This window comes from Balaenoptera musculus, chromosome 3, assembly GCF_009873245.2.
Source record: "Balaenoptera musculus isolate JJ_BM4_2016_0621 chromosome 3, mBalMus1.pri.v3, whole genome shotgun sequence".
Taxonomy (NCBI): Eukaryota; Metazoa; Chordata; class Mammalia; order Artiodactyla; family Balaenopteridae; genus Balaenoptera; species Balaenoptera musculus.
In genome coordinates this window covers 168130706-168142724 of record NC_045787.1, presented here as the reverse complement: position 1 = coordinate 168142724, position 12019 = coordinate 168130706, and the positions used below count along the sequence as shown (strand labels likewise).

The window sequence follows — 12019 nt, the reverse complement described above, 5'->3', positions numbered from 1 at the left end:
GGCTCCCCAGCTCTCCAGACTTTGGCCTTTGCCCACTGCCGGCTGGAAAAGCACGAAACATCTGAGATAACGGTCTTCCCTCCCCTCCCCCTAGCCTGCCCCCGTGTCACTGGCCCTTAACCCTGTCTGTCTTGCCTGTTCCCCAATCAGCACCTGGGGGTGGGCTAGGAGCTCCCCAGGACTATTTCAGCATCTTTTAGGGGTGGTGACAGAGCCACAGAGAAGAGCCGGCGGAGCCTGGGAGCCCTGGTGGTGGGGTGAGCCCCCAGCTCGCAGCAGACGCAGAAGTGGCTGGAGAAAGAGCTGGCCTGGCTCATGAATGGGGATTCAGCAGTTGGAAAGGTGAGCCCTGCACGGGTCTCCAGGTGAGGGAGGGTTTATGCCAGGAACCTTCCCCAAGCTCCCAGGGTTGGCAGGAACCTCACATCCCATTTTACAGATGAGAAGACTGGGGCCCAGAGGGAGAATGCAACGACCAAAATTGTGTCTCCATTCCGGGGCTGCTCCTGGTCTTTCTTCCTGGTTCCCCCGCCTTCCAGAAGGGGGGAATTTGGGCAGCATGGGAGTGCAAGAGAGGGCTGTCTCCATCGGCTGATCATCCCCACGGGGGCATCTGTCTACCACTTCCTAAAGAAATTGGCTGTCAGGCCCCGGGAGTCTCTGGGTTGGCCCCAAAACACAGATTTGGAGACAGAAGTCCAGCAAGCAGGCGCAACAGGCCCGACCTTGGGGCTGGAGCCGGGACAGAACTGGAGCAGGGTGGACCTCAGGGTGGTGTGCAGATGGGTGGTGGGGAGGAGAAGGGCTGCGTGACCCTCACGAATGTCCCCTCCTTGCCCCAGATGGCTTCCCCCACCAGCCTCACGTGCCCTATCGACAGCCTGGAACTCTTGGATCTCCTGTTTGACCGGCAGGACGGCATCCTGAGACACGTAGAGCTGGGCGAGGACTGGGGCCACGTTGAGGACCAGGTGATAACCCACTGCATTTACCCCAGGGCCAGAGCCAGCACCCCACTCAGCTGTGTGCATTTACTGCTCACGTGTGAGATTTTAGCAAAGCACGTTGTTGTATGGAACCTCTCAGCGACCCTAAGGGACAGATGACATCACCTCCTTCTTATAGGTGGGGAAAGCGAGGCCCAGAGAGGGGTGGTAACTTGTCCTGGGTCACACACACACAGCAGTGCGGAGTTGGGTCCAGACTTAAACTTGGGGCCTGTGCCTCGACACGGTTGGATGTTGTTCCCGTGCTACCTGACTGTGTTCAGGCTCCAACAACACTGGGGGCAAGGAGCGTTACCTCTTTCCGTCTTACAGAAAGGACACGTGAGGCCCAGAGAGGGTCAGTGGCTTGCCCAGAGACACACAGCTATCCAAGCCAAAACATAGGCCTCCTAATTCCCACCGTCCCTCTCCGTCCCAACAGGTCCTGCCAGGCCCGAACTCTGATGATTTCCTCAACTCCATCCTGCGTTCTGCAGAATCAGTGCCCAGCTCCCCGACCTGGTCTCCTGCGGCCAGTGACAGTGGCATCTCAGAAGATCTGCCCTCCGACCCCCAGGACACCCCTCCACACAGTGGGGTGGCTGCCACCCCTGCCAGCTGCCACAGCGCGGAGTCTGGCAAGGGGCCCTGCCCCTCCTACCATCCTGGCCCTGCCTGCCCCACCAGGAACCTTGGGCCAGTGGCCCAAGGGCTTGAGGCTTCCGTGGCCATAGACCTGGGTGAGCCCTGTGTCTTTGCCAACTACCCTCCCCTTCTCCCAGGCACTGTACACGCAAACCCACCTTTTGAGATGGGTGTTGGGATGCTGTCATGGGCCCGTTTTCCAGGTGGTTAAGAAATGAGTCAGAGCCGCAAAGGTGGGATGCGCCCCTGGCAGGCTGGTTCCTGCCCCAAGCATCATTCTGGCAACCTCCTTTTTGTACCTTCTGTGCCTGAATCATAGTAGACGCTCAGTGAAAGTGTGTGAGGTCATGGGATCCCAGGCCTTGGGGTGCTCCCCCTGGACCTGGAGAAAGGCCTGATGCAGAAGCCACCGCCAACAGGGTATCCTTTGTCTCTTGAGCATTGCGATGGTATGGGAACGCTTATTAGTCCCTTTGGAGACTTGACAAAACTAAGGCTCAGAGAGGTTTAGTCCCTTACTCAAGGTCACACAGCTCCCCCTGGTCGGGATTAGAACAAAGGGCTATTTGACTCTGAAGTCTGTGCTCTCCAGAGCAGCTCACCTACAGTGTGCCAGGTACCTGGTGGGAGGGAACCACAGGTAAATCAGACCTGATCCTTTCCCCGAGGGAGAGATAAGGCCAGGCCAGCTTCAGATCTAGCCTATAATCCTGGGCAATAACAGCTGCTCCCTCCTGGGTTGACAGTGGGTCCCTGACAATGTCCTGATGAATCTGGGTTCCCATCTTATGGTGGAGGGGAGACTGAGGCACCAGGTCTTGGGGCCCCAAGCTGTGCCACAAATCCCTAGCACATTGGGGTCAACGCTGGGAGCTTTGCTGGAGGAGGGAAGTAGAAGCTGGGAGCCCAGGGGACCCCTGCCTGACTCCCTCCCTGTCTCTGTCCCCATCTGCCCTGTCAGAAATGTGGAGCCCAGGCCTCTACGCCGGGGAGCAGGCTGAGCTGGCCAGCTCACCCCCGCACTGCAACCTCACAGTGAAAGACCTCCTCCTCTCTGGCAGTGGCGGGGACCTGGTGAGCAGTCCGCACCCGCCCCCTGGAGCATCAGAGGTGGGAGGGCGCTGGGGTTCATGGGGCCCCAATACCCCCATTTTGGAGATTGGAAGACAGTTACAGACAAGGGCTGATTGTTGTCCAAGGTAAGTCCAAGTCACTTACTCTGACTTACACCCAGAGTAAGTCAGTGGGTCCCAGTCCTGAGTTCTCTGTCTCCTGGGCTGGGATACTTTCTACTATAGTAGTAGTATTAAAAAAAAAAAAAAAAAAAAGGCTAAAACTTACCAAGCATCTACTATAGGCCAGGCACTCTTCTAAATGCTCTTAATGTATCATCTTTTAATTCACAGCAACTCTGAAAACTGGGACTCTTATCTTAATTTTACGTTTGAGGAAATGGGCACAGAGAGGTCCAGTAATTTGACCTAAGTCACACAGCTGCTGCAGGCTCAATCCCTGGGCTGGCCCATTGCACACTGACCGAGGGCTGTCTATCTTGCCCTGGGGTTCTACTACAGCTAAACCAGACCTGAGAACCCAATTAGTACCTCCATTTCGCAGATGAGAAAGCCAACGCCCAGAGAGGTTAAGCCACAAAGCCAAAGTCACACAGCAAGCAAGTGGCTGAGTCAGGATTTGAACTCTAGTTTGCCTGATGCCCAAAGTTGTCCTGACAACCTCTAAGAAAGAGCAGAACATCCCTCTTGACTTGAGAGATGCGTGGTGAGCACCAGCTGTGTGCTCAGCCTCTGGGGACCTCATGGTCAAAAGGGGACAACTGACTGCTCATGGAAGTGTACCCGTAAGGGAGAGAGGCTGGAGGGGCATTGCAGGTCCAGGAAGGCTTCCTGGAGGAGGCAGAACTTCAGCAGGTCTTGAAAGATAGGAAAGGCGAATGACTGCTCTGGAAATACTAACTGGCTTTTGTAAATGTGTCAAGTTTAATACTGTTGTTCTGTGTGTGAACAACGTTGAGAAGTGGAAGACCTTATCCCCATTTTGCAGATGAACATGCTGAGGCTGGGATCCTGGAGAGAAAATGGTTGGGCTGATCCATGGCCTGGAATTCTAGGGAGTGGAGTTTGATCCAACGAATGTCAGGCTGCCCCAATCTCCACCTTTATTCCTGAGCCTCCCATTCCATGGTGTGACATTCCTAAGACTTGGCTCTCTGATGACACGATTCTTTCATTTTCAGTGTTTCTATTTCATAATTTAAATTTAATTAAAAAAATTTTTGAATAGGCAAATGCATTCACATAGTCCAAGTTCCAAAGGTACAAACAAGTAGACAGGGAGAAACACCCCTCACCCCCATTTCCCGTAGGCTCACTTAACCTGTGCCCTGTGTGTTGGATTTTCCCTTTGCTGTTGCAGACTGCACTGCAAGGAATGTTCAGAGCCCAGAGAAGTGCCTGGCATGTAGTAGGTGCTAAATACATAGCTGTCTAATGACTACTTGTGAAACAAATGAAAAACTTGTATCTAAAGAGCAATTCCTGGAAGTGGAATTGCTGGGTCAGAGGGCTGTGTGCTGGTTCTTTGGAGCCCTAGTGCCAGTGGGGACTCTACAGCAGATGGATCGATTGTTTCTCAGACCTGATGCCTCTTTCATTTCCCAGAGGCGGTCACTCTCCCTGCCCTCAAAGCAATTCTCCTGGTTTCCCCACAGCAACATCACCTGGCAGCCCCCAACCTGTTGCGCCTTGGGACCGGGCACAGCCAGGAGCTGGTGCTGACGGAGGACGAGAAGAAGCTGCTGGCCAAAGAAGGCATCACCCTGCCCACCCAGCTGCCCCTCACCAAGGTGAGTCAGTGGGACCCCTGGCTCTGGAGCTCGCCCCCTTTCCTGCAGCTACTTGCCCATGAGTCTCACCTTTGGGTCTCCCCCACTAGAATGTTAGGACGTGTCTGTCACCAGAGCCAGAAAAATCATCCTCAGAGCCAACGCAGTAGGGGCTCTCTAGCTGGCCGCAGTCCCCACCCAGCCTATTCACTCAATATCAGTATCTGAGTTTGCTTTTCCAACTGGAAGACCTCTCTTAGTCTTGATAACTGGCCCCGGGAAAGGCACTGTTCCCACAGATGGCCAGAAGATGGCGGGATTGCACCAGTGCACAAAATCCAGTTGCCAATACGAGACTGGGTTTGGGAGCTGGGAAGACCTTCAGGACCCAGGACCCCCACTAGAGATTCTGCAAGAATTTCGGGGCAGAAAATCTGGTCTTCAAGTCATCATGGGTCTGCCCTCAAGTCCCTAAGTCTGGGATGGCTCCCTTGGGAGGATAATGGGGTGAAGTTGTGGGGTCTGGACAAGAGAGCAGACCCTCCAGACCGCCTCAGTCTGCCCCCCTTGTCACTCTGCAGTATGAGGAGCGAGTGCTGAAAAAAATCCGCCGGAAAATTCGGAACAAACAGTCAGCCCAAGAAAGCCGGAAAAAGAAGAAGGAATATATTGATGGCCTGGAAACTCGGTAAGGCTGGGGTCCTGGGACACCACACTTAAGGGAGAAACTGAGGCCTGAGAGAGGGACGCAACGGAGCTAAGGTCACAGTTTTCAGGATCTGACAAAATTAGAGTTGTTTCCTTCTCTGGGAGAGACGATTTTTCACGTGAATTGCAAGGATGGAAAAATGCCTAGTAAGGTGGTACAGGGCTCAGGTTCGAGGCCCCTTAATCCCCTAGAAGATGCTATGCCAAGAAGGGAGAAGGTATCATCCATCTTGTCCTGGCTGTTTGCCTGAAGATGGGACATTTACTTCCCTTGCTGAGCATCACTGGTCCTCAGAGCTGTCATGGCTTCCTTCGGTGGGGGAGAAGAAAGGCAGAATTTCCTCAGCTTAAGAACTGTGCACCTGGGACTTCCCTGTTGGCGCAGTGGTTAAGAATCCGCCTGCCAATGCAGGAGACACAGGTTCAAGCCCTGGTCCGGGAAGATCCCACATGCCACGGAGCAACTAAGCCTGTGTGCCACAACTACTGAGCCTGCATTCTAGAGTTCGTGAGCCACAACTACGGAGCCCACGTGCCACAACTACTGAAGCCCGCGCGCCTAGAGCCCGTGCTCCACAACAAAAGAAGCCACCACAACGAGAAGCCCGTGCACCGCAACGAAGAGTAGCCCCCACCTGACACAACTCGAGAAAGCCTGTGCGCAGCAATAAAGACACAATGCAACCAAAAATAAATTAAAAAAAAAAAAAAAAAAAAGAACTCTGCACCCCAGGACTTCCCTGGTAGTCCAGTGGTTAAGACTCCACGTTCCCAATGCAGGGGCCCAGGTTCGATCCCTGGCCAGGGAACTAGGTCCCACGTGCCACAACTAAGATCCACGTGCTGCAACTAAGAGCTGGTGCAGCCAAATAAATAAATACATAAATATTAAAAAAAAAGAAAAAGAAAAAGAACTGTGCACCCCAATCTCATCCAATCACCTCTCTCAAACTCATTTAGGCTACTGAGGGACAGGCTCCTCTTTATTCTTTAATAGAAACATAAAAACTTAGCTTGCTCACTTTTTAAACTAAAAGTGATTTAATTAAATGTTACAGATTTGGGTTTTCTATTTCTTTTCTAGTCAATTCTGAGATGCCATATTCTTCTGGAAAGTTGTCCATTTCAAATTTACTGACATAAAATTGTTCATAGTTCTCTCCTGTTATTTTTTTAAGTTCTGAATAATTTATAGTTGTGCCCTTTTTAATTACTCATGTTGTGTATTTGTGCCTTCTCTTGTTTTTTATCTTGGTCAATCTTGCCAGAAGTTTGTCTGTTTTATTATTCTTTTCAAAGAATGAATTTCTGGCTTTTCCTCCCACCGGGTTGTCTTTTTGTATTCTAGTTCCTTTATTTCTACTCTTAGCTTTATTGTGTCTTTAGTTGTGTTTTGTTTTGCTTTTGGTGGGGAAGATCTATTCTGTTGTTCTTTTGCTAATTGTTAAATGTGTTATGTTCAGCTGGTTGAGCTGTAATAAGGTTATACATTTTGGGGGACTTCCCTGGCAGTCCAGTGGTTAAGACTCCATGCTTCCACTGCAGCAGGGCACAGGTTTGATCCCTGGTCAGAGAACTAAGATCCCGCATGCTGAGGGGCCAAAAAGAAAAAGAAAAAGCAAAAAGGTTATACATTTTCCTCTCAGCACTGCTTTAGCTGCATCTCACACATTTTGGTTTGCACCATTGTCCTTACCATTTGGTCCCTAGGTCTTTCTTAATTTACACAGTGGATTCTTCTTTATCCCATGAGTTATTTAGAAGGAGGGCCTTTTAGTGGGAGAATTTATTCTCTTCCCTGGTTGTGATATGAGGACTAGCATATCCTCATGCCATGATTTGAGTGTTTTGGTTTTTTTAAAGATTTTTTGATGTAGACCATTTTTTAAGTTTTTATTGAAATTACTACAATATTGCTTCTATTTTATGTTTTGGTTGTTTTCTTGTTTGTTTGTTTGTCTTTTGGCCGCAAGGCATGTGGGATCCTAGCTCCCAACCAGGGATTGAACCCACATCCCCTGCACTGGAAGGTGAAGTCTTAACCACTGGACCACCAGGGAAGTCCCATGATTTGAGTGTTTTAATTCTACATCTGAGTGGTCTGGGCCAAGACAGCATTAACAGATGGATGCAGATGGGAAAGGTGGGGTTCCCGGCCCGGAGTGGACCCCATAACCCTAGATGGAATGATCACGTTGTCTTGTTCCTCAAATGTGCTCTGCTAAGCCCCTAATCAACTTTACTTCATGTCAGTCCCCAACTGCTCTATGAACTAGGTAACTGTATCTCCACTTTACAGATGAGGGGACTGAGGCCAGACAGCAGAGCGCCTCAAGGTCACAGGGAGGGTGAGGATTGTAACTTGGGTCTCCTTGGACTCAGTTGCCATGCTACTGCATCTTCTCAAAGCATCACTGCCTGAGTTTGGTGGTCCACTTCCAATCCTGGGGGCTCAGACCGGAATAAAGCCCCCACACCAATGCAAAGATGGTACCTAGGAGCCAGGCAGAACTGGGTTCAAATTCTGGCCTTGCTACAGACTTGCCAGGGTGACTTTGGATGAATGACTTCCCCTCTCTGGGCTTCGGTCCCCTGCCTGTACAGTGGGGCCTCACAAAGAGATGTTAGTTTGACCTGTTGGTGACAGGCATATTCTGAATGTCACTGTGATGTTGCCCCTGCAGGATGTCAGCCTGCACTGCCCAGAACCAGGAACTTCAGAGGAAGGTCTTGCATCTTGAGAAGCAGAACCTGTGAGTATTGGTCAAACCGGGGCAGGGAACAGGGGGAGCTGACCCCAGAGTCCCTTGCAGGAGAGGTGGACATGGGCGGACAGGCTGTGTGACGGCAGGGCAGAGCAGGGGGTAAGGGCTCCACCTAGAAAGGGGGAAGGCTGCAGAGAGAAAGAGTTTTGGACTTGGGCCCTTGAAGGATGTGTAAGAGTTCACTAAAGGGAAGATGCTGCCGGTAGAGGAAATGGCATATGAATGTCTAAAGGCTAGGAGTATGGTGTGCTGGATAACTGCAGGTGATTCCATCTGTGGGTGCATTTACTTAGTCAGTTTTTTGGAGGGTGTCATGGATGATGCCATTACAGGGGTTTGTGAAATAGCTTGTGATAACACTTTAGTTGTGATGGGAGGAGGTGGTATTTCCTCCCCCCGTCGTGGTCAACCTCCCGATTCACATTTTGAACTGTTGGATGTCTGCTCTGGTGGCAGAGAGGACTTTGTTGCATTCATTCAGCTTTGGGGAAGAAATGTATGCCTCTGTCAAGTTGTTGGGTGTTTTTTAAACCTTAAATCTTTTATCCCCCTGCATATATACATTCATCTTGTCACAAGGTCGGTGTTGCCTCCATAATTGAGTTAATACAAGCTAAATTTCCATCTTCTGTGATGTCCTGTTTGAAGTTTAAACAGCTTGATCTATTTTTTTAAAACCTATCAGCATATTCTTCTTGTGTGGACAGTGCTTGGTGCCTTATTCTTTCATAGAATTGTCTGTTTGCAAATAGTGAGGGATTGATTCTTTTTTTTTTTTCCTAATAAATTTATTTATTTATTTGTTTATTTATTTATTTTTGGCTGAGCTGGGTCTTCGTTGCTGCGCATGGGCTTTCTCTACTTGCGGTGAGCGGAGGCTACTCTTCGTTGCGGTGCACGGGCTTCTCATTGCAGTGGCTTCTCTTGTTGTGGAGCATGGGCTCTAGGCGCACGGGCTTCAGTAGTTGTGGCACGTGGGCTCAGTAGTTTTGGCTTGCGGGCTCTAGAGTGCAGGCTCAGTAGTTGTGGTGCACGGGCTTAGTTGCTCCATGGCATGTGGGATCTTCCCGGACCAGGGCTCGAACTCGTGTCCCCTGCATTGGCAGGCGGATTCTTAACCACTGAGCCACCAGGGAATTGATTGATTCTTATGGTGGTATTTAGAAGGGAATTTTAGTTCTTTTTTTTCTGTGCTATAATGTAGCTATGTTTAAACTTTCCAACCAGGTGGTATATTTTCTACTAACCTGTTTTTTTTTTTTTTTTTTTTTTTTAAAGACACCAATTGTACTTGAACATTTATTACTTTATTTATTTATTTATTCTTGGCTGTGTTGGGTCTTCGTTCCTGTGCGAGGGCTTTCTCTAGTTGGGGCAAGCGGGGGCCACTCTTCATCGCGGTGCGCGGGCCTCTCACTATCGCGGCCTCTCTTGTTGTGGAGCACAGGCTCCAGATGCGCAGGCTCAGTAGTTGTGGCTCACGGGCGTAGTCGCTCCGCGGCATGTGGGATCTTCCCAGACCAGGGCTCGAACCCGCATCCCCTGCATTAGCAGGCAGATTCTCAACCACTGCGCCACCAGGGAAGCCCTACTAACCTGTTTTTAACCTGAAGAAAATTCTTGAGCCATTGTTTCCAAATAGCTTCCACTGAGTATTTGCTACATTGGCATACTTCTAGATCAAACTGTATGGCCCTACTTACGCAATTTTTATTTAGCATCTACTCTGTGCCAGGCATAGTTCTGGACACTGGGGCCCAAACAGTGAACAAAACAGACCCAGCCCCTCCACTTAAAGACTCACAGTCTACTGAGAAACAGACTCCAGACAAACAAAAATATATGAAAGATCATTCAAATAGTGATAGCCACTGGGAAGAAAAATAAACTAGAGGGAAGGGGCTAGGGAGTGAAGGGGGTGCCATTTTAGGCAGGGAGGTCAGATAAAGTGACATTTGAGATGAGACCCAACAGATAAGAAAGAAGCAGCTACAAAAAGACCTGTGGGGGGTGGAGCGGGGGAACAGTGTCCTTGGTACAGAGAGAACAGCCTGTGCAAAGGCCCTGGGGCAGGAATGCTTGTGTGTAGGAGGAACAGTGAGGGGCTGTGTGTCTGGAGCAGAGTGAGCGAGGGGGAGAGAGGGAGGAGGGGAGGGCAGGGAGGGGACGGGACTGGCTGTGCCAGGCCTTGTGGGCCTCGGGGAGGACTTGGGCTTTTACCTCCGAGGGAGATGGGAACTCTGGGAGGGTTGGGAGAAGTTGACTCACATTTGAAAAAGTGTGGAGCATGAACTCTAGAGGAAGCAGGAGAAGCTTAGGGGGACCAGAGGCTGGGACAGGTGTCCAGGTGAGCAGTAATGGCAACCTGGATGGAGAAGGTGGGGTGGCAGAGAAGTGGGTGAGATGTTCAGTGGAGGTTTATTGAGGGAGCTTCTGGGACTTTTAAGAGCAGTGGGGTCTTCAGGGATGGACGGGATTCAGACTTCAGCCAGGCTGGGGGACCCCAGGAATCACAGGGAGGCAGGTCAAGGCTATGTAGGGATCAACCAAGTCTTCCCGTTTCCACTAAGGTCCCTCTTGGAGCAGCTGAAGAAACTCCAGGCCATCGTGGTCCAGTCCACCAGCAAGTCGGCTCAGACGGGCACCTGCATAGCGGTGAGTCCTGACCCCCAGCTCCAAGGGGCTTGTCAGCCTTGGCAGAGGGTCCTGTGGGGGAGGTGAGTGTGAGTAGGAGCACGGACGGCCCTGAGCCCCAGCTCAGGCACGCTCCAGTCTTCTGGGCCTCAGTTTCCCTGCCTATGAGACGAGTGTGCTCAGGGGAGGGGGAGGGATGGGGTGACCCTGCCCCCATCTCCACCAGGTCCTGCTCTTCTCCTTCGCCCTCATCATCCTCCCCTCCATCAGCCCTTTCGCCTCCAACAAAGCCGAGAGCCCCGGAGACTTCGTGCCTGTACGAGGTAGGTGGACCGGGGGGTTGCTCCTCCCTCAAAACCCCTCTGGGCTGCCCCGTGGGCGCACTCCCCTTGGCTCCCCAGCCCCCATACTGGGCCACTGGGGGAGGGGGAGGAGGCCCCCTTGCAACTGCTTCCTGAGGCTGGGGGCTAAAAGAAAGAAGGGAACCAGCCCCCCAGGCCATCCCTCACGACCCCCCAACCCTTGCTCAGTTTTCTCCAGAACTTTGCACAACGATGCTGCATCCCGTGTGGCTCCCAAAACCGTGCCAGGCTCCGAAACCCCAGGACATGGGCCCAAGGCTGCCACACTTCAGGAAGGGTCTCCAAGCAGCCCTCAGGAGGAATGGGGATCCCGGGACCCGCCGGCTCCGGACAACTCGACGGAGGATCTGGACAACGGGACCCTGGTCCAGGGCAACTCCATGAAGGAGCTGGACCGGACCACCCTCCTAGACTGTGCCCAGCCTGAACAAGCACTCGGCCCAGGGCGCGTGGGGCTGGAGGCGGCAGGGGGTGAGCTGTGAGCACCACGGGTACGTGTCCCCAGGCCCCTCTAGTCAGGGGTGCTGCAGTGGGTGCTGCAGTGGAGACAGGCACAGGGATCTGGGGTGACAGAGAGACCCCGGCGACGGTGTCAGGATGGAGACGCACAGACTCACAGCTACAGACCCAGGGACCCAGGCCCATGCACAAACTGATTCTCAGACATAGACCATAAGGCCACAAAGCCTGAGAAATACACATACAGACCCAGGTGCAGAAGGAAACAGGAAGACACACACAGACTAATCCACAGACCCAGAGAGACAGGCATACACCAGGCCTCGGTAACTCCCCACTCGGGGACTCCTTCCTGCCCCCTGGAACACAGGGAGGAGGAAGCGGCCAAGTCTGCTGGGACCCTGGCCCTGGAGCACGGGCTGAGCTCTGAACTTCGGGGCCGCCATGGCTCACAGCCATTCCCTTTTTCTAAGACTGCTATGGTCCTTAATAAAGTATTTTGAGAGAACACGGCTGGCATGGAGGTGGAGTGGGGTGGGGGCTGAATTAGAGTCTGGGGCTCCCTAACCCACAGAAGGAGGGACCGGGCCAGCCTAGGATAGAGGAGTGAGGCAGGGG

General features: G+C 52.0%; 1 protein-coding gene across 1 annotated transcript; it reads left to right on the top strand.

Annotated features, from left to right (window-relative positions):
* Positions 1–200: 200 nt before the first annotated feature.
* Positions 201–11911, top strand: CREB3L3 (cAMP responsive element binding protein 3 like 3). The gene is made up of 10 exons (XM_036849422.1): positions 201–342; positions 843–971; positions 1429–1726; positions 2593–2705; positions 4360–4494; positions 5055–5161; positions 7866–7934; positions 10517–10601; positions 10807–10903; positions 11111–11911. Exons 1-10 carry the CDS (start codon positions 316–318, stop codon positions 11422–11424), a joined length of 1374 nt encoding a protein of 457 aa, XP_036705317.1. The 5' UTR covers positions 201–315; the 3' UTR covers positions 11425–11911.
* Positions 11912–12019: the final 108 nt, after the last annotated feature.

Excerpts from the sequence above, each read along its gene's own strand:
- CREB3L3 (XM_036849422.1), top strand. The coding sequence starts at position 316 with ATGAATGGGGATTCAGCAGTTGGAAAG. Across the intron at positions 972-1,428 it reads GGGGCCACGTTGAGGACCAG|GTCCTGCCAGGCCCGAACTC; the intron begins GTGATAACCCAC and ends CCGTCCCAACAG. Across the intron at positions 10,602-10,806 it reads AGACGGGCACCTGCATAGCG|GTCCTGCTCTTCTCCTTCGC; the intron begins GTGAGTCCTGAC and ends CATCTCCACCAG.